Here is a 26030-nt window from a genome sequence, read left to right as displayed (position 1 = left end):
TAGCACGCACCCCTGAGGGGCCCCGGTGTTGAGGATCAGCATGGCAGATGTGGTGTTGCCTACCCTTACCACCTGGGGGCGACCCGTCAGGAAGTCCAGGATCCAGAGGATCCCCCAAGTGTTATTGGAGGGATTGGTTCCATTGTGAGGGATTGGTTCTTTAAGGTCATAAAGTCTTTTGTTTCCCACTGAGGAATTGACTCCAAAGGACTGGATGTATACACAGATATAATGTCCGGCTAAGCTTTCACTGTAAATTATCTGTATTAGGGTCTTTGTCTCCCACTCTCGCTATACTCCTCTCTCTATCTCCACAGGCCATGGCCCTCCTCCTGCCTTAGCTTAGATCGGCAGGCCTCCTCTCGCTGCGATAAACCCAGGCAGGGCAGTGGGGTAACACAGGCCTTGGGTCCCTCAATCAGTTCTCACTGCTGGCTCTAAGGACGTACTCCCACCAAAACCCCTCTCCTCTCCCTCCTCCACTTTTCTACGTTCTCGCCTCCTCACCGCTCGAGGAAACGGGCTTAGCTGCCCACCTGCCAGGAGGAAATGAGATACAGAAACTCCCAAGGACTTCCTGTTGAGATAAGCCTGTGGCCAAGTGCCCCTTTCTCCCAGAGCCAGTGGCAGGGGCATCCCCACACAATGCCCACCGGGCTCACTTCCCCCCATAGGGCTCGACTCTGGCTGATTTATTATATGGGTCCTCTGAGTGGCCGGGAAGTTAGTTGTTGCTTCCACTGTAGCCTTTTGCGTTTTTGTCAATGAAGTAATTTCCAGACAATTGCATTTGAATCCACCTTCTGTGGAGGTTTGAACGGTTTAAGAATGAATACAAAAACAGGTCCGACTACTCCAATGCCGGCTGCCCTTTTCAATTCTCTGTTCCTCATCAGCAACAGCACAGAATACTAGCCATCCAGCTTCAGTGAAACACTGCTCTGTTCAACAGAGGTCAGAGGGGAAAGTTTACATGGCAGTCACCTGTCTGACCTTTCACACCATTTTTTTCTCTCTCCTCAGCCATAGGTAGTCAACTAGCTGTCGCTCATCCATGCTCAATAACAGAAATCATTTCAGCTTGGTTGGAGACTGGGAGAATGTATGGGGTGCTACTTAATATTCACAGAGTAGAGTCACAGCAAATGGAAATGAGGAAGGGGGGAGAGAAGAGAGAAGCAAAAACAAAAAAAACACAGGACTGAAACTGACTGTGAAATTGCCGGATGGAATTGGCATGATGGCAATCGTAAACCAACCTATTGATCTAAATGCTAATAATTCAGAGCGGGGCGACTGTGGTGTTGCGACAGCGGCGAGGTATAGCATTGGAGAAGAGGCTCGGTCGGTTACTTGCTGAGTACCTAGAAGTTTATATAACTTATAACAGAGACAGCCAGGGAAGAGAAGACGGAAATGCATGAAATCACTGTAAATTGAAAGTGGATATGCACTTACAGTATGTGCTGTTTACAACTGGTTGTAGAGGAGTTGACTGAAGCAGTGGAGTTGTTTTTGATAGCAGCACGGTAATAATCAGCACTGTTGTTTTGGAGGAAAGCCCCACAATAGCCACCTGCAGTATTATATCACTATGAGGGACGGAGTCCTGGGGCAGCTGCAGCAGCAGTGCCTCACCCCTATTATTGTAAATCTAAATATATTTTTTTACACTCTCTTGCTCAATCCCGGCCCCTTTTTGTCCCCTATCTCTCTTCTACACCCCCCTCTCTCGCTCTCTCCCTTTCTCTCTCTCACCCCCATCACCCTCTGTCCCCCTCTTTCTCTCCATCTCTCTCTCTCTCTCTCTCTCTTCCATCTTTCTCTCTCTGACCTTCAGATATATTTTGCCCAGGAGAGAGAAACTGGAGGAATAATTACTAATTTAAAAGCCGTTGAACAGTAGAGGCCACTTAGCGTTTAGCCCTGGCTGCTCTCTGCCGATGGACAGGCGGTCAGGACAGGATGCCAACTGTATTGTTTGAATTGAGAGGAGGAGAGCAGTTCGGGGCAGGATATCCTCTACTTACGTTTCATGGTGACTTAGGGCGCCACAAGAGCGTGGCTGCTCCGCTCGGGTGGAAATGACTGAGGCACAGCTAGGGCACCCAGTCGCCCCTTAGTCCCAATGCTGAATTAGTACTTCCTCCCTTGCTCCCTCTGTGTCTCTCTTCCCTTCTCTCTCCCCCTCCCTCTCTCTCACGTACTGACTCACTCACATTCACTCACTCCCTCTCCCCCACACACTTATTCATATTCACTCACACTGCTTCTCTCTGTCTCTCTCTCTCTCACACACACACACTGTGTGCTCTCTGTCCTGAAGTTACAGAGGGGCGAGAAGAGGAACAAGAGAGGGAGGTGTCAGCTGACTGCCCCCCTCCAATCAGATAAGTTCTGATGTTGGTGTTTAGCAGCTGCTAAGATCAGAGTTGGCGTCAGGGAAGGAGGGAGCAGGAGAGAGAGAGACCGAGAGAGAGACTATAGGCAGCCAGTCAGTCAGTGCAGCATGGCTATGCGCCGGTAGGGAGGCATGCCAAGCCGGAGCTCTGTAGCATGGACGAGTCCAGCATTCTGAGGAGACGAGGGCTACAGGTAGGGAAATGGAAACTGGTGTGTGTGTGTGTGTGTGTGTGTGTGTGTGTGTGTGTGGAGAAGGGGTGCAGTAGTAGTGTTTGTACGTGGGGCAGTGCTCTGACAGGGAATGTTGTTTCTGTACAGCAGAGCACAGTTAGGAGTTTCCTACATTTTGTGTTAGTGATGCTCCAGAGCTTTTGTATAATTTCGGGCAGTAGTTTTGAAAGTAGTGCTCACTAACTGAAACCGGTCTCTGAAAACTGTGCACAATTCTGTACTACGTTATCCATTTCGCAGGATACGTTACGTCCTGCAAATAAAAGAAAGATATGTGTGTGTGTGTGTGTGTGTGTGTGTGTGTGTGTGTGTGTGTATATATATAATTTTGCGATTTGTGTGATATATTAGGAATTCCAATTCGTACAATATGTTACGAATTTTTAAGTGCTTAAGATCCCAGAAGGCACTTGGCAGTACGGGGTGTTTGTGTGTGTCTCTCTGTGTGGGAGCTGCTTACCTATTCACAGAGCTGTGTTTGTGGTCTTGCGTTGTCTAAAGATGATTCTGTTCTTAGGTAAATGTTCTACAGCGGAACATTGATTTACATCACGATTGACTACGTCATTTTACCACAGCATATCCACTCTTCCAGTATAATTATGTATTCTCAAACTTCTGTCTTGATTTGTCTATATCGCTGCACACATTGTAAGAACAATGGACAGAAACAAATGGGATTTCTTCTGAATCATTTTGATTTCTCTATTACCTTAGATTTGATGTCTGCTGCATGACATTAGTGGTATGACCTGCCTGGGCTGCTGAGGCTGTATTTTCCTACCTTATTAGACCCATAATGAAAAGAAATCATAAATCAAATATGAATCTTGTATGGCATAAAATATTTTAGTGTGTGTATATATTTCAATTATTTATTTGTGTATGTGTTAACTTAAACGCCTGATATGACATACACAATTGAATACATGATTGTGGTGAATTTCCTACACGGAAATGCTTTCCTTTATAGATCAATATATAAAAAACATGACAATTACTATAAGAAATGCACAATATTTGTATATACATTTTCAGGTATGAGTTTCCATGGTTAAGGCTGGGCAGCACCTCCTACTGGATTGATCTACTTATCTTTGGTCTTCCATCCAGGGTTTTAATGTGCTATCATGAGAATGATTGTTGAGAGATCTCCACTAACTAAATAGATTTAGTGTAGATTAGTTGTTCCTGCTTTCCTCCTCCTCTTCCTGTCCCTCCTCTCCTCCCCTTCATTCTGCTTTCCCCATTCCTCCTGCTCCTCCTCGTGGCGGACTTTGCTTCTTTCTTCAATAAGTGTGACGTTGCGTGCGTCATTGGCTTCCGACGGTGGTATGCAATTGCTTTGAAATGTGTATGTCCCGTGTATGAGACCTTAGAAGGCTTAGCTTACATGTCTCGTATGTCTTTCATTTTTTTATACAATACATGCAACAGGTTGCTATTACTATGATCCAAGTACTTTGAAATTCGTATGTCCTGTGTATGTGAGCCCTTAAAATGTTTAGCTTACATGTCTTGTATGCTTTTTATACAATACATTCAACATTTCTGTTATGTCTAAATGTTACCCACCCAAGTCCGATATTACAAGAATATTCTCTGAACCTTGTAAGTGTATTTGCTGCCAAATACATCTTTTCCATATGGGGAGGCTGATTGATCCTGTTGTCTGAAGAGCTGTCAACCAGCCTCTTATTGACTTGTTTATGATAATGGGACAGATATCGAAGCTTGTGCTTTGCGGACGGACGCCTTGATAAAGTATTGGATGTGTGCAGAGTTGCCCTCGTCCAGTGTGTGTACTTTAGGAATGCATGATTGCACTTATCCCATAACAGAGAGATTTGAATGGACCAAATGGTGCCATAATGGGGTACGGTCACCTTACGCAAGCACACGTTTTAAAAAAAATCTCAAACTGTAGATTTACTTTGTGTTGTACACAAAAGCAATACTCGGTTATCACAGAGCAGTACTTGGCGAATAGCTCAGTGATTCCAAATGAGAGTTCCAGGGTAAAAGGGGATCCAAAATGACTCTGAACTGTTGACTAGGATGGGAGAACCAGATTCATTATTTTATAAATGCCAAATTCCCAGTGAGTAATTTTATGTGCCATTATTTTTAATTGGTCTGCACTCCACAGATGAATCAAAGCCGTAAAGTAGCTTTTATTCTCCGACATTCATTTCAATATAACAATTTTTATTTGTGCTCGTTAGAGATTACATTTTCCCCCTGTGCTTTTGTTTTAATTATTTTAAATGATCAATAAAAGCCGTGGACGAAATATAGATAACCAAATTGTTTGTATGTTTCACAATTTAAAATACAAAGGTGTTTATTCATTTAGGAAAATCTAACTGCAGAAATGCTGACATTTCAACATTTCATTCCACTAGTTTTTTTGTTATAGTCTTAATGACTTTCTCTATATTAGCCATGAAAATGTAGTGTAATTGCCACGTGCGTTTTATCAGGCGCTCCCAAAGCTGTAATTATCCTCACAGTAGCCTGCTTATCTTCCGCTTGCTCTTTGTTGCCGCCATTAACTTTAAAGGACACGCTACCTCCATCCTTGTTCATTGTTTCACACAGGAGACATTACGCCCAACGCTCTTAGAGAACCCTGTTAGACGTTCAGCTAAGCCAAACAGAAAAACCTCTGTGGTGGAGGGAGGAAGCTCCATAGAGCACCAGTGTTGTGGTTCAAATGGCAACAGGGAAGTTAGTTTGTCAGGCAAATGAATGAGACTGGCTCTCTGACTCAGAGCCTTGGAGCAGGAAGGAATAAGGGGTGACATCATTTCACTGAGACTAGATGACGTTTACATTTTGGTGAATAAGAAGTGCATGGCCTTGTGCTATATAAATGCTGATTTGTGTATATACCGTATACAGTAAATGGGGCTTTAAAGTAAAAAGCGATAAGTAAAATGATGACTCATATCTGTGTGTACAGTGTTGAATATGCCACAGTTAAATGTTGTCTTTACTTTTTTTTTTTTTACATGTGTCAATTGACTGGTATGGCAAAGTGTGGAATGAATAATTAAGGTGGCTCCGGAAATGACTTGGGTTTGATTGTCAACATCTCAACAGATTCTCCTCCCAATGGTTCAATGTTTCTTCATCCTTCTGCAGATAAGAAAAACGCACACCTGATTTAAGTGACCTGCAGGTTGTTGGAACGCACACGTTAGACCACACTCCCTTCTTCAGATGAGAAATAACAGTCACCAACGTTTAGCCACCAACATTTGACCTCCCTTTTGGGTTTATGGAAATGTTTAAGGACTGCACATGGTATGTAAAGTAGTGTAACTTCCTCTCTGCAGTCGTCTATTTCCGTCCTTGGATCTGACCCAACAAACAGACAGACACATCCACAACAGTGTTCACTTAGTGTAAACCCTACTGTCAGTGAGACTTACAAAGTGTGTACTTATGCCCTGCTGTCAGTGAGAAACTACACATTCATCAGTTATTTATGATGGATATCATGATTGTCAAATGTTTACACTTCAAGACATGTTTTCTTGTCTCCATTATTGATCAGGTGTCTTGGAGTAGCGTTTGTGTGTGCATGCGTGTATACACGTGTATACAGTAAGAAATGCCCTGTGAGGAGCAGTACACTTGAATGACAAGCACACATTCATCCAGCCTATCAATGTCCTGTATACATAGTAACTGCCTGTTGAGTTTGCTTGTCTAGTGTGAGGTTGTGACATTGAGGCAATACCACATAAGTGTCATAATTCTAAACTTGGATGGGTCTGCAACGGCACATGTTCCAGAGAGAATGTGATCAATTTATTCCATTGAAGTCTGAATAACTGCAGTTTTCAAGGTCAAGGCTATTGTCTTGCACAGAGTGCTGGCGATTAAAAGCAATTGGGATGTAATACTCAAAGCCTAAGTCTACAATAATTGTTAGCAATTTCAGAGCATTTTTAGAGCCAAGCGAAATAAAAATTGTCAAAGTGCCCTCAATTTAAAAATAGACTCAAATACCTGCGTGCCAAGAATAGTATTAGGTTAGTTTGAATGTATACAGTAAGAAAAGGCTTTAAAAATATATATTTCTGGACTTTTCAGTTATGGGAAATTGAGGAATGCCACCCTACATTTCAGTCAAAGTTTCCCTCTCACTAAATCCCCTAGTGAATGCCCTACATACATTGTCCACAGAAGGTGGCCATATTTCTATAGTACAGAGGGCTAAGACACTAAGGTTTGCCTCTGTCGCTGGTCTCTCTCTCTCTTTGCCCTAAGAAGCTCTGCAGTCAGACTACAAAGTGAATAATAAAAACAGTAGCACCTTGTTGCATATGTAAACCATTTGTTGGATAGTTCTTGACTGTAATTGAAATAAATAGGCGGTTGAGTTGTTGTGTATTGGCATTATAATTACATCCATAGGACCAGGCATGGTGTGTGAGTCTCTAGAGGTTTTCCCTGCATTTGTATCTTTCATTTAGCTCTGTTTTCACATGTATGCTTAATAAGAACGAATGGGGACCGGGCATTTCTGATGAGATGTCCTCTCATGTAATTGCTTTTTAGATTGAAGATCATAATTTTTTGCTTGCTACCGAATGCATTATGTTGTTTATTAGGATTTCACAGCAAAGCTGTGAAACCTATTTTTATTCTCTGTGTTTTTATTATAATTTTTTCTTTGACATGGCCAAATAACTCAATCATAGATTGTTAACTTTTTGGAAAAACTTCTTCTCATGAACAATAAGTCCAAATAACACCATTCGGTATGAAGGCCCATGGTACATCTCTTAACCAATCCCTTAGCTTTTCTCAAACTATGTTAAGGTTTATTGATAATTCAGAAATTCACATTTGGCTTGTCAATTTAAATTATTTGTAAAGCCACTCCACGATGGCTTATCAACTTGACACTTTTTGGGGTCATCAAAGCCATTACCACGATGAACCATGTTAAGTTTGGCACTGATATCTTACAAAATAAGGAAACTATCAAAAATTCACTTTTTCACTTTTAATGCTAATGCATAAAATTTGCAACAAAATATCTTCTCATGGACTAAAAGTCAGATTTGCTCCAAATGTGGTATTTGCACTGATCAGTGGTGTAAAGTAAAGATGCCTTGATAGAAAATGACTCAAGTGAAAGTCACCCAGTAACAAAGTGTTTGTGTTTAGTGAGTCCACCAGATCATAGGCAGTAGGGATGACCAGGGATGTTCTATTGATAAGTGTGTGAATTGGAAAATGTTTCTGTCCTGCTAAGTATTTGAAATGTAACTAGTACTTTTGGGTGTTAGAGAAAATATATGGAGTAAAAAGTACATTATTTTCTTTAGGAATGTAGTGAAGTAAAAGTTGTCAAAAATATAAATAGAAAAGGACATATACCCCCAAAAACTATTTAAATAGTACTTTAAAGTATTTTTACATAAATACTTTACACCACTGGCAGTCGTCATCACAATAGTCCCTAAAGAGTTTGAGAAAATAACATTGCATTCAAAGATGGCCACACTATACCAGCAGATCCATATTCTACAATATGCTAAAAATACTTCAGAAATCTTCTTCTCATTAACCATAAGACCAAATGACACCACATTTGGAATGGTGGTCCATGGTACATGTCTTAACTTAGACTAATCAAAAATCAGATTTTACGTGGCCTATAAACTTAACTTGTCATCGCTATAATGGATGTCCTTAAGATGACCCACACTGAATTTTGTATTGATATCGCAAAAAAAACTAATAATCCATTAACAACTCATTCTTGGCATATGTAACGCTAATGCTCAATCAACTGAATCTGTCAGATTCACTCCATATTTTGTATTTAGACTCATTACATCAGTTTTTAATGGTTTTGAGAAAGAATAGTTTCTGCATTCAAATGTGACCTCATTGTAGCTATAGATGCACATTAGCACATATGCTAATGCAACAAATACTCTCATGCACAGTAAATCAGATTGACTCCACATTTGGTATATAGACTCAATTAATTAGCCTCTAATGAATTTGAGAATTATTTAGTTGCTGCATTGAAATGTGGGATCCGACCCAGTCAGATCTTGGGTAATCAGGTTCGGGTAGATCCGTGAAGACCTCTACTCTACTGTCTTCGCTTCAGGGGGAAGTTTTCTCCACCATTGGGGTGCCGGGACAGAGAAGAGCTTTGGCTGGGCTGAGCGGGAGCTGCCATCCCATGGGGGTGGGAGGACCAAGAGTCCAGAGGTAGCAGAACGGAGTACTTGGGTTGGGGTGTAGGGTTTGAGCAGAGCCTGAAGGTAAGGAGGGGCAGTTCCTCTTGCTGCTCCGTAGGCAAGTACCATGGTCTTGTAATGGCTTCAACTGGAAGCCAGTGGGGTTACTTGGGAAGGTTGAACAACAGGTGGGCTGCAGCGTTCTGGATAAGTTGCAAGGGTTTGATGGCTCAAGCGGGGAGCCCAGCCAACAGCGAGTTGCAGTAGTCCAGACGGGAGATGACAAGTGCCTGGATTAAGACCTGCAATGCTTCTTGTGTGAGGTAGGGTCATACTCTATGGATGTTGTAGAGTAGTGGTTCCCAAACTTTATATAGTCCTGTACCCCTTCAAACATTCAACCTCCAGCTGCGTACCCCCTCTAGCATCAGGGTCAGCGCACTTTCAAATGTTGTTTTTTGCCATCATTGTAAGCCTGACACACACACACACACACACACACACACACTATACGATAAATCTATTAAAGATAAGAATCAGTGTGAGTTTTTGTCACAACCCGGCTTGCGGGAAGTGACAGAGCTCTTATAGGACCAGGGCACAAATAATAATATAATAATCATTAATTTTACTCTTCATTTAGCCATCTTACATATAAAACCTTATTTGTTAATCGAAATTGTGAATTACTCACCACAGGTTAATGAGAAGGGTGTGCATGAAAGGATGCACATAACTCTGCAATGTTGGGTTGTATTGGAGAGAGTCTGTCTTAAATCATTTTCCACACACAGTCTGTGCTGTGTTTAATTTTCATGCTAGTGAGGGCCGAGAATCCACTCTCACATAGTTACGTGGTTGGAAAGGGTGTCAGCATCTTAACTGCGCGATTTGCCAAGGCAGGATATTCTGAATGCAGCCCAATCCAGAAATCTGGCAGTGGCTTCTGATTAAATAACATTTTCACAGAACTGCTTGTTGCAATTTCGATGAGGCTCTCTTGTTCAGATATCGGTAAGTGGACTGGAGGCAGGGCATGAAAGGGATAACGAATCCAGTTGTTTGTGTCATCCATTTCGGGAAAGTACCTGCGTAATTGTGCACCCAGCTCACTCAGGTGCTTCGCTATATCACATTTGACATTGTCCGTAAGCTTGAGTTAATTTGCATACAAAAAATCATACAATTATGGAAAGACCTGTGTGTTGTCCTCGTTAATGCAGACAGAGAAGAGCTCCAACTTCTTAATCAGCCTCAATTTTGGCCCGCACATTGAATATAGTTGCGGAGAGTCTCTGTAATCCTAGATTCAGATCATTCAGGCGAGAGAAAAAACATCAACCAGATAGGCCAGTCGTGTGAGAAACTCCTCGTCATGCAAGCGGTCAGACAAGTGAAAATTATGGTCAGTAAAGAGAACTTTAAACTCGTCTCAATACTTTGCCCCTTGATAACCAGCGCACTTCTGTATGTTGTAAAAGCGTTACATGGTCGCTGCCCATATCATTTCATAGTGCAGAAAATACACGAGAGTTCAGGGGCCTTGCATTTTCACTGTAGTGTCTAAAACGTCTTTCAAGGTGTCAGGCATTCCCTTGGCAGCAAGAGCCTCTCGGTGGATGCTGCAGCGTACCCAAGTGGTGTCGAGAGCAACTGCTTGCACGTGTGTTACCACTCCACTATGTCTCCCTGTCATGGCTTTTGCGCTGTTAGGTTCTTATTTTTCAGAGAAAATAACTCACGGACACTAGAGAAGCTTTAACCAAGTTTAATCTTTCCCAAAGGTTCTGTACAGCTGAAAGATTGAAAGATTTCAGACTTCACAGTTTATATGCATCCTACTTAAGACACTCCCCTTTCTCTCCAATCCTTACATTTTATGGCTCTACAGGAAGCTATAAAGAGCGTAACAGGATTCCAAACATTTATTACTCTCTTAAGAGAATCTGTCCTCACCTCCTGACCTCAACCTCTCTTTCACCTAATACACAGATGTTCCTCTGTCTCCCCTGTATCAACACATCTCCTCTCCTCCATCAAACACATTCCAAAGCCGCCTTCTTTCTTCTGAGAACCATTCACTTCTAACATAACTCATTTCCTATCATTCATTAAATATCTCAATGTTCAAAGTTTAGCCGATTCCAACAGTCCTTCCTCTTGAACAATAGCATCCTAATGTTCACTTTACATAAACTTGGAAATTACTTAAATATATAAACAATGATAATAAAAAAACTAACAAATGATTATAAAACATGAATTAAACAAACTAACAAATAAACAAACAATGAACAACCAGTCACCAGGAGGTTTACATATGTAAGAGACTTATGGCCTCTGTACTATGATCACACAATTTTATTCCCATCTATCATCACATAACAAAATGCCATTCCAGCTGAATCTGCGGTCTTTCGATGGCAGATGGAGCGGCTGTGGTTTCTCCACTTCCCCCTTCTGATTCCTAAGAGAGTGATAGCGCAAGACTTGGAAAGCAACAAAAAAAACATAAAACATAACAGTATTAACAATGTGATTATCTATGCATATTTATATATCCATGAAAACCAAAGTCTGAAACCATGACAATTCCCACTCTCCCGTCACCTGACTCTATGCCTCCAGGATAATTTCCTGCTGGGTTCCACAAAAAGGAAAGCTCTAAAAAGCTTCCTCATGCTTTCACCCAGTCTTCCCCTTTAGGCCCCAGGTTCCGAGAACTGTTTCCAAGTCATGTCATTTTCACTTTGTTCCCCATCTTCTCCATTTCACCTGATAGGCACGAATACCTGATATGCAAGTGCGTATCCCTAATCCACGTTCCATCCTCTTGAGGGAACTCGGCACTGTATCTGCTTTTATATCAATGCCTTCAACATTTTGTTCACAGTACAATTACCCCGCTATCCTCTATCATATGATGCCTTAACCCATAAAGCAGCTAAACCCCAATCCAACTATGATGTTTATAGTAGTTCCCAGACCCAACCATCTGTATGTCTTACAGTGGAATCACCCCCGCCTGGTATCTCTTGATGTACACTCAATCTCCCGAATTCAGCCCGTGCCCTTGGTTAAATCTTGGTTCCACCTGAGGATATGCACACTGTAACACATGGGTTAATCCTGACAACATCATTTTTGATATTTGAATAACAGCATCCCCTGTCCTCCCATCGGTCCCCCAGTTACCACTAACCAATCCATGTGACATGAGTCGTCATTACTGATATACCAACAATGTTACAAAAGTAACCCTTGCTACTTCCAACATGGCCCATGACTATAGTCTCACAATACATCTCCAATGACCTCCTGTATTCTACTACAGTTGGTACCTGCGGATAATACATCCCTGTGCTCAAGTTAGGTACGCATCTCTCATCCCAAGGCCGATCTATCCCCCACCCGTTTGTAAACACTCTTGTTACAGTGTAGACTTTGGGTCCCAATTGTTGATAAGCAGCCACCTTCTGACACTTACCATTTACTGTGGTTCAGTCCCAATCTACTGGGAGGTATGTCAAGTGTTTACTAGCTGTCAGAAATGGGGGAGAGATTAGTGGCGTTGGAAGAATATCCAACCGTACAAAACTCTGAGTCACATGTTTCTTAATCACACTCTGCAAGAGATGCGATGCTATTATCACAGCAAACTTCCCTTCTGGCGATGTGGCCTCCTGTATACAGGGATCGGTTGCTATTCTTTCAAGTGTTATGCGTTCTGTGACAAACTCATTACTGAAAGTTGACAATAGTGTCTGAAAAGACAACACTATCTCTGCTACTTTCACCATTATCTGTAACGTTCAATTAAATCCCCATATTGTGTACAGTTATCTGCTCACCTTCTATGAGCTATCTCCTGCAACAATATTCAGTCTCTGGGAATGGAATGATACTCCTAATGCATTTTCTACATTTACAAACATATTAACACCTTCTCAAATCAAATAGTCAATACACATCATTCCCTCCTCTGGAGCGATGAACACCCTCATGTTCCACGAAACCTAAAAACATATTGACTTGAAAAGAGAAACAAAGTACATGTTTAATAACTCAGCACCACTCATTGATGCGATCTAACATAAAAACTCTGAATACAGGGTCAAAAAAAAAACTTTCATGTTAGTCCCAACCTATCATCCAGTGAGTCCCACACAAATTACCTCCCCTCACGATGACACTTAGAGAGAAGTTTCTGGAAATTCTCTCGGCCACATAACTGTTAGCTGCGCCCCAGCCCCCCCATGGTACTTTAGCCATTCTCTCTCGCAGTATTCCAATCACAACGAAAACGTTTTATCACTTATCCAACCCGAATTTAGAATGACTGACCTCAGTGCTTACTTTGGGACTAAGACTCCAATTCCAGCTTATCAACTCCGCACACATCCCTGTTAGAACACACATTTATAAACAACCTTTTATTGCCGGTCATAATTCTTCTCATTACAGCCCCCCCTTGTCCCCGATTTCCTGTCATGAGTGGCCTGGTAAAGAAAAATCAGTATCTCAATGCATTTTCAGTTTAAATAGTTAGCAGGTCGTATACCACCCTCCCCCCGTCCTTCACCCGGCACTTATCATTTTAGCGTGTCTTCTTCAGATATCGTTTACAGTTAATTTTCCCAACTGCACATGTAACTTTTGCCTGTCACATTTCATGGCCCTTGATAATGTCCCGATTTTAATATCCAATTAGATACTTCCGTTTTTTCCAGATACATGAGTCTCTCACCTGAGCTTGTTCTCTCTCTTTACGCGCACTCCACACGCGCTCTCAGCACCCCGGCCCTGGTTTATGGCTCGGACTCAGATAGGAGTGGTAAAAGTCATTGTCTCTCATAGCACGCCTTTGACGCTTTTTCTTCAGCCGGTTAGGGAGGGTATTGAGGTTGACACACTGTCTATGGTCAAATTATTTCTACCATGCATTGAAACACGATCTGATGTCACCTTCCTTGATAACTTCAACAACAACAAAAAACACATCATGACAACAGTTAAGTTCCTTACATTTCTGTTTCAGGAAATTAGACAATCATTGACTGTCGAATTACGACATTAACCTTTTCTTTATACCACCTCTAAGACAAATGTCCAAAAAACATAACATAATGTTACTGCTAAAAAACATTTTCTAAACGAGTCCATACTCTCTTATTCTACTGGCGACCTCTAGGATGGTTACCAGATCATGAAGATGGCAATGCATATTTCACAGTCCATTTGAAGTTACTGGCATCCCTTATTAACATATATTTCCCTTTCTACTGTATATGCAGCCTGAACACAGTACCACTGTATAAGTTCCCCGAAGACCAGGACCTCAGGGAACTGGTAATTTACCCCTTTCAAACACGTGATAAAAAAAAAACATGTTACAGTAAATCAAAAATAAACAATTTAGAATTACCACTCTTTATAACTCCCTACAGGAATAATAATAATCTCCTAAAGTAATGGTACAATTTGGATAGAGAATGGTGTTTCTCATGAATTTTATGCTGAAACCCCCCTTCAATTTAATTCCTAATGAAGTTGATCATTCTTCATTAGGAATTTTTTATATTCAGGGCTTTCGTCACCATTAAAATGTTTCCTCTCCCTTACTTTCCCTGTCCTTTGGAAACCATTTAAATACCTCTTCAAAACATTTCATCCTCCTGCATACCCATTTTAACTGAATTGAAAAGACTCCTTCCAATAAATCCCACATCACGGCGATATTATCTCTCCACCGAGTCTAACGATTCACTGGTCTCCTTTTCCCCATGATTCTCCATAACCGTCATACCATATAAAAAAAATGTAAGTTCATTTTAAGTTTGGTACCCTAATGCTAATTCCTCGCTAATTCATCGTGACCCCTCCACCCTTTCGTCCATTCTAGAATCCCATTCCAGAATAAGACGACATCAAATGTAAATGTATTTAAAAATAAAACCACAAACTGTCTAATTATTTAGACAAACCCTAAGGCCTTCTGCATTTGCAATGAGTGTTCCGTCATATAATTTAAATGTGTTACCTCTAAAATCCATTCCCTTGGCATTTAGCCTAGTATCTTCAACCCAAAATACTTTTTCCTGTTGGAAATTTAGCCAATTTCTCATCGTAGGTATTCCGCAAGATTGAACCTATCCGGGCTAGGGGGCAGTATTTTCACAGCCGGATGAAAAACGTACCCAATTTAAACAGGTTACTACTCTGACCCAGAAACCAGCCTTCTTCTTTCTTCTGAGAACCATTAACTTCTAACATAACCCAGTCTCTTTCATTTCCTATCATTCATTTAATATCTCAATGTTCAAAGTTTAGCCGATTCCAACAGCGCCATCAGTACAGATACCAACACATCTTAACTTCTATGGGCTAGCATCCCACCCGCGGTACACACTATCAACAGCCAGTGAAATAGCATTGCGCGAAATACATAACAGCAAAAATCTCAATTTCATTTTCTCAAACAATGAACTATTTTACACCATTTTAAAGATAAACTTCTCGTTAATCTAACCACATTGTCCAATTTCAAAAAGGCTTTACGGCAAAATCATACAATTAGATTATGTTAGGACATGAACTTCACAAGAAAAACCACACAGCCATTTTCCAAGCAAGGACATGCATCACAAAAACCAAAAATACAGCTAAAATATTCACTAACCTTTGATCTTCATCAGATGGCACTCATAGGACTTCATGTTACACAATACATGTATGTTTTGCTCGATAAAGTTCATATTTATATCCAAAAACCCCATTTTACATTGGCGCGTGATGTTCAGAAAATGTATTCCCACCAAACCCGCCGGTGAATGAGCACATCAATTTACAAAAATACTCATCATAAACGTTGATAAAATTAAAACAGTTATTGAAAGAATTGTAGATATACTTCTCTTTAATGCAACCGCTGTGTCAGATTTTAAAATAGCTTTACGGAGAAAGCACATTTTTCAATATTCTGAGTACATACAGTGGGGCAAAAAAGTATTTAGTCAGCCACCAAAGTTCTCCCACTTAAAAAGATGAGAGGCCTGTAATTTTCATCATAGGTACACTTCAACTATGACAGACAAATCACATTGTAGTATTTTTTTATGAATTTATTTGCAAATTATGGTGGAAAATAAGTATTTGGTCAATAACAAAAGTTTATCTCAATACTTTGTTATATACCCTTTGTTGGCAATGACACAGGTCAAACGTTTTCTGTAAGTCTTCACAAGGTTTTCACACACTGTTGCTGGTATTTTGGCCCATTCCTCCATGCAGATCTCCTCTAGAGCAGTGATGTTTTGGGGCTGTCGCTGGGCAACACGGACTTTCAACTCCCTCCAAAGATTTTCTATGGGGTTGAGATCTGGAGACTGGCTAGGCCACTCCAGGACCTTGAAATGCTTCTTACGAAGCCACTCCTTCGTTGCCCGGGCGGTGTGTTTGGGATCATTGTCATGCTGAAAGACCCAGCCATGTTTCATCTTCAATGCCCTTGCTGATGGAAGGAGGTTTTCACTCAAAATCTCACGATACATGGCCCCATTCATTCTTTCCTTTACACGGATCAGTCATCCTGGTCCCTTTGCAGAAAAACAGCCCCAAAGCATGATGTTTCCACCCCCATGCTTCACAGTAGGTATGGTGTTCTTCGGATGCAACTCGGCATTCTTTGTCCTCCAAACACGACGAGTTGAGTTTTTACCAAAAAGTTATATTTTGGTTTCATCTGACCATATGACATTCTCCCAATCCTCTTCTGGATCATCCAAATGCTTTCTAGCAAACTTCAGACGGGCCTGGACATGTACTGGCTTAAGCAGGGGGACACGTCTGGCACTGCAGGATTTGAGTCCCTGGCGGCATAGTGTGTTACTGATGGTAGGCTTTGTTACTTTGGTCCCAGCTCTCTGCAGGTCATTCACTAGGTCCCCCCGTGTGCTTCTGGGATTTTTGCTCACCGTTCTTGTGATCATTTTGACCCCACGGGGTGAGATCTTGCGTGGAGCCCCAGATCGAGGGAGATTATCAGTGGTCTTGTATGTCTTCCATTTCCTAATAATTGCTCCCACAGTTGATTTCTTCAAACCAAGCTGCTTACCTATTGCAGATTCAGTCTTCCCAGCCTGGTGCAGGTCTACAATTTTGTTTCTGGTGTCCTTTGACAGCTCTTTGGTCTTGGCCATAGTGGAGTTTGGAGTGTGACTGTTTGAGGTTGTGGACAGGTGTCTTTTATACTGATAACAAGTTCAAACAGGTGCCATTAATACAGGTAATGAGTGGAGGACAGAGGAGCCTCTTAAAGAAGAAGTTACAGGTCTGTGAGAGCCAGAAATCTTGCTTGTTTGTAGGTGACCAAATACTTATTTTCCACCATAATTTGCAAATAAATTCATAAAAAATCCTACAATGTGATTTTCTGGATTTCCAAAGGCATGAGGTGCGAGCGTAAATCCAGACACGCAGAACGAGAGATGAAAAGTCAAAATGTTCCATTACCGTACTTAGAAGCATGTCAAACGCTGTTTAAAATCAATCTTTATGGTATTTTTTATGTAAATTTGCGATAGTTTTCCAACTGGACAATAGCATATTCATTCAAGAAGAAGAAGAAGAAGGAACGGCGCGCTCGCGTGACCGCGCATATCCAATCCCTTTGTTGCCAGGCAGACCACTCAGTAACTGAGCTCCTATACTCTGCCCAGTGACAGGGGAATGCTCAAACCACTTTCTGAAGGCTGTTGACAGCCAATGGAAGCCTTAGGAAGTGCAACGTCACCCCACAGATACTGTAGTTTCGATAGAGAATCAAAAGAAGAATTACAATTCTCAGACTTTCCACTTCCTGCTTGGATTTTTCTCAGGTTTTTGCCTGCCATATGAGTTCTGTTATACACAGACACCATTCAAACAGTTTTAGAAACTTCAGTGTTTTCTATCCAAATCTACTAATAATATGCATATTCTAGTTTCTTGGCCAGAGTAGTAACCTGTTTAAATTGGGTACGTTTTTCATCCGGCCGTGAAAATACTGCACCCTAGCCCAGACAGGTACAGCCAATATGTTAGCCGACATGTTTATTCATTATTATTTTTTCACCCCTGTTTTTTTCTCCCCAATTTCATGGTATCCAATTGGTAGTTAGTCTTGTCTCATCACTGCAACTCCTGTACGGACTCAGGAGAGGCGAAGGTCAAGAGCCGTGCATTCTCCGAAACCCAACCAAGCCGCACTGCTCCTTGACACAATGCCAACTTAATCCGGAAGCCAGCCACACCAATGTGTCAGAGGAAACACTGTACACCTGGCGACCGTGTCAGCGTGCACTTCGGCCGGCCGGCCCGCCACAGGAGTCACTAGTGCGCGATGGGACAAGGACATCCCTGCCGGCCAGACCCTACCCTAACCCAGGCAACGCTTGGCCAATTGTGTGACACCCCATGGGTCTCCCGGTCGCAGCCGGCTGTGACAGAGCATGGACTTGACCCCGAGAAGCCCAGTTTATTCATTATTTAATGACTTGCCTCGTTAAATAAATGAAAAATATTAATTTGACCCTTTGTTAGTTTGTTTTATAACAAAAATGCTTGACTGTATTTAAAGACATGGATGACGTTGCCAATAGGTAAGTTACGCAAAAACAGCTACAATAAACAGGACTTTCTTAGACCAACAGCTCCATGTCATTTCAATGACTTAGCTTCTCAAAGATGCCCTCTGGTTGTCAAACTAGCAGTAACTAGCATTAATGGCAACAATGGCTGACAGTTAAACAACGTGCCATAGAATTCTGCGACACCCCGCAAGTTGTGCTGTAGTACGACTCCACTTTTAAAGGAAGAACCACTGTACTATAGATTTAGTATTGTGCATCAAAGCAACTAAAATGTGTTGCCTTGGGCTTGTCTAGCACTTTACTGTACAGGATCAGCCAGAATATTCCGACCTGTGTTTATTCATTAGTAAGTACATCTGAAGAAGCCTACAGGTCGGAACGCACTGATGCCATCATCAGGGAAACGCGGAGCCGGTGTGGGATATGGCTTGAAAACGTACCTCATTCCAGAGATGCAAGACGTTGCTGTACTCCGAATTATCCCAACTGACAAATCGAGAATTTAAATTCAGCTAGTTTTTAATTAAACTGCCTTTTTCGTCCACTTGCTAGGCATGTAAAACGTTGTGTTGAGTAACAAAGGAACCTTTATTGGATCACTATCCTGTTGTTCGTTGCGATGTGCCATCCCAAAATGGCTGCTCTGGCTTTTGCTAACTAGCATGAGGACGAAATATCCGTATTCCGCGCCGGCTCCACGTTTCCCTGATGAGGGCATCAGTGCGTTCTGACCCGTTGGGTTCTTCAGATGTACTTACCGCTGAATACAAACAGGTTGGAATATTCTGGCAATAGACAGGCGTAGCCTAAGGCACAAGCAGTCCTATCTCCACTTCATAAAGCTTTCTCTGGGTAGCGCTGAGTTGGTCTGATCATGTGACCTGCCAAGACCTGAAGATATGTTTACCCTGACGTCATCCCAGCACAGCTGTTCGAGCCATCTAGCCAACCTAGCTATCTAACAGCTAGACTAGCCATTTTAACAGCAATCATAATGTTTAATTCACATACTGTGTCTATCAGCCAGCCACCTTATTGTTGTAATGTCAATTTTTTTGCCTGCCACAAACATATGCTCCATTAAAAAATGTCCAGCTGCCTCAGTCTGTGCATCCTGTTAGGGATGGGCATGAGTACTCTGAATGGACATCAAAGCTAGATCTTCAATCAGAGATGAAAAAACATTTCCAACACTGTAAAACTATTTGGTGGAATGTGCTTTGTGGCTGTCCGAACGGGCAAGTGTCATTTTGTCTTGAAGACAAAGTAAAAAAAATGTTTTACTCTAGTGTTCCGTTTGTACATGTGCATTTGTGGGGCACAGCAAAAAATAAACCATGCCAAGCATTGGACAGTTCTCCCTATATTCCCTTTCCCCTCCATGTCTCATTACCTCAATTGCGTTTCCGACCGCTCCCTACACACACGCGTGCTATGTGGGCACAAGCTCCCGTTAGGTCTACAAAAATACAAAAACTAAATGTTAGGGATACACAAGCTACATTCCTTGCTAAATGACGACAGATTTACCAGTAATTCAAAGTTGACTGGTTGATTGAAGTAGGAAAAATGTGTTCGAACAACGAGCTGCAGTTTTGTAATAATTGCGTCCCATCTATTTTCCACTTAATCATATTTTCGAAAACTGCTAGTGCAATTTAGAAAAGGCTATAACCTCCCGAAACATACATGTTCCACACCAAAAATATGCAAGAACATGAGTTTGATTCAGACAGAGCATATTTTCATCAGAATCATTAAGCATAGGCCTACTCTCCAAACAGATGTCATGGCTGTAACTCATTACCATGCAGTGTTCAATGCGGAATTGTGAATCGATTTTGGAAAATTCCGAAGAACAGGCAGAATAAACTAAATTGAACGACTGTATATAAAATACATTTTGTTTTGTATCCTGAAAATGTTTGCTTTCAACTCTCCAAATTGATCCCCATTTCAAATGATCATGACCTGTTGACCTGTTTTAAGGCAGGTCCTCACCAGACATCACCGGCAACAACGTCGTCTATGGGCACAAACCCACCGTCGCTGGCAAAAAGTGCTCTTCACTAACGAGTCGCGGTTTTGTCTCACCAGGGGTGATGGTTGGATTTGCGTTTATCGTTGAAGAAATGAGTGTTACACTGAGGCCTGTACTCTGGAGCGGGATTGATTTGGAGGTGGAGGGTCCGTCATGGTCTGGGGCGGTGTGTCACAGCATCATCGGACTGAGCTTGTTGTCATTGCAGGCAATCTCAATGCTGTGCGTTACAGGGAAGACCTCCTCCTTCTCCCTCATGTGGTACCCTTCCTGCAGGCTCATCCTGACATGACCCTCCAGGACGACAATGCCACCAGCCATACTACTCGTTCTGTACGTGATTTCCTGCAAGACAGGAATGTCAGTGTTCTGCCATGGCCAGCGAAGAGCCCGGATCTCAATCCCATTGAGCATGTCTGGAACCTGTTGGATCGGAGGGTGAGGGCTAGGGCATTCCCAGAAATGTCCGGGAACTTGCAGGTGCCTTGGTGGAAGAGTAGGGTAACATGTCACAGCAAGAACTGGCAAATCCGGTGCAGCCCATGAGGAGGAGATGCACTGCAGTACTTAGTATCTGGTGTGGCCACCAGCTGCATTGACCGTTACTTTTGATTTTGACCCCCCCTTTGTTCAGGGACACATTATTCCATTTCTGTTAGTCACATGTCTGTGGAACTTGTTCAGTTTATGTCTCAGTTGTTGAATCTTGTTGTGTTCATACACATATTTACACATGTTAAGTTTGCTGAAAATAAACGCAGTTGACATTTGAGAGGACGTACATTTTTTTTGATGAGTTTACAAGCAAGTGCCAATTCTGAGGTTACTGCCTTTTTTAAGATTGTGTTCCACGATATAATATAACCTGATGATAAATTAGACAGTGTTCTACCCTGTTGCACAGGCCTATAGATAAACCCAATTTTATAAAAAAAAATTGTATTCTAAAAATTTTTCCCCCAATGGAGTGTACTTCCCCCAAAAAATATTGCAGGTACTCAAACAGTAAAATAAATCTTCTGGTAGGATGTTATCTGATAATATCAGTGTATTTGTATTCACAACGTGACATTTGCTCACACAATCTGTTTGGGCTAGATTAAGTGGTAATCTGCTGGTGTGAGACTGAGTTCTTCCCGGCCAGCCAACCTCTTTTTATTTCATCCACACCGTCGGGTAAATTTGCCTTTGGAATGTATTCAGACCCCTTGACTTTTTCCACATTTTGTTAGGTTACAGCCTTATTCTAGAATGAATAATAAAAAAAAACATGTCCTCGTCAATCTACATACAATAGCCCATAATGACAAAGAAAAACAGTTTTAAGACATTTTTGTTAAAAAAACACAACTCACATGTGCATAACTATTCAGACCCTTTACTCAGTACTTTGTTGAAGCACCTTTGGCAGCGACTACAGCCTTGAGTCTCCTTGGGTATGATGCTTCAAGCTTGGCACTCCTGTATTTGGGGAGTTTCTCCTATTCTTCTCTGCAGATTCTCTCAAGCTCTGTCAGGTTGTATGGGGAGCGTCGCTGCACAGCTATTTACAGGTCTCTCCAGAGATGTTTGATTGGGTTCACGTCCTGGCTTTGGCTGGGCCACTCAAGGACATTCAGAGACTTGTCCCGAAGCCACTCCTGTGTTGTCTTGGCTGTGTGCTTAGGGTTGTTGTCTTGTTGGAAGGTGAACCTTTGCCCCAGTCTGAGTTCTTGAGCACTCTGGAACAGGTTTTCATCAAGGATCTCTCTGTACTTTGCTCCGTTCATCTTTGCCTCGATCCTGACTAGTCTCCGAGTCCCTGACGCTGAAAAACATCCCCACAGCATGATGCTGCCACCACCATGCTTCACCATAGGGATGGGGTCAGGTTTCCTCCAGACGTGACGCTTGACATTCAGGCCAAAGAGTTCAATCTTGGTTTCATCAGACCAGATAATCTTGTTTCTCATGGTCTGAGAGTCTTTAGGTGCCTTTTGGCAAACTGCAAAAGGGCTGTCATTTGCCTTTTAGTGAGGAGTGGCTTCTGTCTGGCAACTCTACCACGTAGTCCTAATTGGTGGAGTGCTATTGAGATGGTTGTCTTTCTGGAAGGTTCACCTATATTTTTTTTAGACATCACAGGGTAAGAGCTCAATACCCCTGCTCAGTTGTCTCAAGCACCATGCCTGTTCCTGCAACTGTAATTCTAAAGCCCATGCCAAACCTTTTCAGCCTCCTGAGATGGAAGAGGTTTTGTCGTGCCCTCTTCACGACTGTGTTGGTGTGTGTGGACCATGATTGTTCCTTAGTGATGCGGACACTGTGGAACATGAAGGTCTCGACCCGCTCCTCTACATCTCTATCAGTGTGAATGGGGGCGTGCTCTCCTCTCCATTTCCTTTACGGCCACACAGCTGTGGGTGAATAGGGAGTACAGGAGGGGACTAAGCACCAGGGGCAATTGTGTTGAGGGTCAGTATGGCGGATGTAGTGTTGCCTACACTCGCCACCTGGGGGCGGCCCGTCAGAAATTCCAGGATCCATTTGCAGAGTGAGGTGTTCAGTCCCAGGGCCCTTAGCTTAGTGATGAGCTTGGAAGGCACAAGGGGTGTTGACTACAGCTCAGCGTTCAATGTAACAGCAATCTCACATACAGTGCCTGTAGAAAGTCTAAACCACTTTTGAACTTTTTTCACATTTTGCTACCTTAAAATGTTATCTAATATGGGATTAAATTATATTTTTTCCCTACAGATCTACATAACCTGATCTCCACATTTTCGAAGTGAAACAAAGGCTTCTATGGGTTTTCCCTACATGAGACAGACCACGAGGACATTTCAACATGTAAATATCATTGGTGGACATGCAGGAAATCAGGCCTTTGATCTTAAATCCTGTGTGGGGGTGGGTAAATGAGTTACATTTGTACGTGAAGCTGCATTGAGCACATTGGCCACATTTCTAATTAACCTCCGGGAACCTTTTCCAAGAAAGTTTCCCTTTTCTGTGGTGTGTAATGAGATTTAACCACAATGTCTCATGTTTGGGGGTCTTTTAAGGACCATACGTGGGTCATAAAAATGGGTTTCAATTGTGGGTCAGTATCAGTACTGTACCGATGCTTCCTGATAATGTCCTTAAAAGCCTTCCCCAGTGGTGAGTATTGGGTAAAGCATGAGGGGACATGTTCCACTTTTTCTTTTGGTTGAAGGCTTTCCAACTGTGTTTTTCCTTCAAAAAGATAATTGGCATGTTTTACCCAATTGTCTTCATACCCCCTTTCCTTAAACCTTTGTGTTGAGGTCCGTGGTCTGTTTCTGGTAAGAGGCAATCAGAGCTGCATATTCTTCTGTGACTGAATTGACTTATAGGGAGACTTTTAATAAGTGGATGTGTATTAAAGTTGTCACCTCTAAGGAGGGTATTCCTGTCCGTAGGTTTCTTATAGAAATCTGTAGAGGAGGTGGTTTTGTCCTTAACCATCACATCATGAAAACTGATTTGTGATAGATCATAGTTAATGTGAAATGAAGGTGTACGTTCATAGAGTTAAGATAAGAATGAAATTCCAAAAGTTCTTCCTGGGTCCCTGTATAGATCATGAAAATGGCATCCAAATATCTCAGAATTAGGAGAATATTGGAGAGAAAAGGGTCTGGATTCAGCACCACATGTTTTTCGAACATTCCTAGATAAACAGTACCAGTCAATAGTTTGGACACCTACTCATTCAAGGGTTTTTCTTTATTTTGATTATTTTCTACAATGTAGAATAATAGTGACGACATCAAAACTATGAAATAACAGATATGGAATCATATAGTAAACAAAAAAGAGAAAGACGCATTAATTGAAATGCATTCCAGGTGACTACCTCATGAAGCTGGTTGAGAGAATGCCAAGAGTGTGCAAAGCTATCAAGGGAAAGGGTGGCTACTTTGATGAATCTCAATATAAAATATATTTTGATTTAACACTTTTTTTTGGTTACTACATGAATCAATATGTGTTATTTCATAGTTTTTATGTCTTCACTATCATTCTACAATGTATAAAATAGTAAAAATAAAGAAAAACCCTTGAATGAGTAGGTGCGCCCAAACTTTTGACTGGTACTGCATAACAAAAGAACAGCAAAAACACACTAAATAGCAGAATTTCTCAGGACCCTGTAAAATGGCAGCTATCCATTGCAGTGCCATTTCATTTTGGCACTGTGACAACGCTTTGTCTTATGTAAACAGTGTGCTGCGCTGCCGGGCAGGTCGGTCTCACTGTATGTGTGTTCTGGAGGTGGAATTGGATAGAGCACAATCACCACAGCTGTGTATCCTGTGTTAGTGAGCATTGTCGAAATGAAAACCCAACCCTCCAAGTATGTAATGACAAACTAAATTACAAACCTCAGTTTTGGACGAGACTGACTTTATGACCAAAATTATACTATTTACATTTTGTAGTCAATTTTGACTCTAGAATGAATGTTTCTGACTAATATTGATGCCACATAGAGAGCTGCCTATCAGAAAAGTTGTTTATTTCTTTCATTGTCTTTAAGACATTCATGTTTTTAAAGTTTGTCTCCTTAGTTAGAACACATCTGGTGGAATGTATGTTAATACTAAAACCACACTCCCATTCAAAGTGTTTAAGTGTAAAAAGGTAGAGGTAGATCTACTCCTGTCCTGAAAAATGTAACTTTTCGCACTGGACAACAGTGGAGTAGCTAATTTAATACATTTATGACAGACCGCATCCACCTTATCAGGTGAAGTGCTGGAGATATCAACAAACAGATCAGTGAAATATCCCAGAGTAATTTTAAGATTTGCCATCGAGATTGTCTCTCCATAGTTAACGCTGGCTTATTAGTTCATGGGCTACCCGTCAATTAGCTGGTGATGGATGTCTGATAGTCGGTTGAAGCTCCTCACTTCTCAGGCCTTGTGTGGTGTTTTATTGTCTCTGAAGGCCTTTGGCAAATAATGATATACAATGCATTTGGAAAGTATTCAAACCCCTTGACTTTTTCCACATTTTATTACATTACAGCTTTATTCTAAAATGGATTTAGTACAAATGTTTACTCGTCAATCTACACACATTACCACATAATGACAAAGTGAAAACAATTTTTTGAAATGTGCAAATTTATACAAAAAAAATCTGATACCTTATGTACATAAGTATTCAGACCCTTTTCTATGAGACTCGAAATTGAGCTCCTGTGCATCCTGTTTCACTTGATCATCCTTCAGATGTTTCTACAACTTTATTGGAGTCCACCTGTGGTAAATTACATTGATTTTTAGATATGATTTGGAAATGCACACACTTGTCTATATAAGGTCCCACAGTTGACAGTGCATGTCAGAGCAAAAACCAAGCAATGAGGCCGATGGAGTTGTCTGTAGTGCTCCGAGACAGGATTGTGTCGAGGCACAGATCTGGGGAAGGGTACCAAAAAATTTCTGCAGCATTAAAGGTCCCCAAGAACACAGTGGCCTCCATCATTCTTAGATA

The 26030-nt window shown here is 41.7% G+C and overlaps 1 protein-coding gene across 4 annotated transcripts in view; it reads left to right on the top strand.

The window, feature by feature from the left end:
• Positions 1-26030, top strand: part of LOC115203965 (microtubule-associated serine/threonine-protein kinase 1) — a 181889-nt gene that overhangs the window by 58827 nt on the left and 97032 nt on the right. Inside the window, exon 1 of one of the 4 annotated variants that reach the window (XM_029769097.1) lies at positions 2367-2595. The exons of the other annotated variants lie outside the window; for them this stretch is intronic. Within the exon in view, the coding sequence (XP_029624957.1) occupies positions 2557-2595 (39 nt within the window). The 5' untranslated portion in view covers positions 2367-2556. Of the gene's footprint in view, positions 1-2366; positions 2596-26030 lie in introns of those variants that run through there. 4 annotated transcript variants of the gene reach the window in all.

This window comes from Salmo trutta, chromosome 12 (assembly GCF_901001165.1).
Source record: "Salmo trutta chromosome 12, fSalTru1.1, whole genome shotgun sequence".
In the NCBI taxonomy this organism is placed as follows: Eukaryota; Metazoa; Chordata; class Actinopteri; order Salmoniformes; family Salmonidae; genus Salmo; species Salmo trutta.
This window is presented reverse-complemented; position numbering and strand designations above follow the sequence as displayed.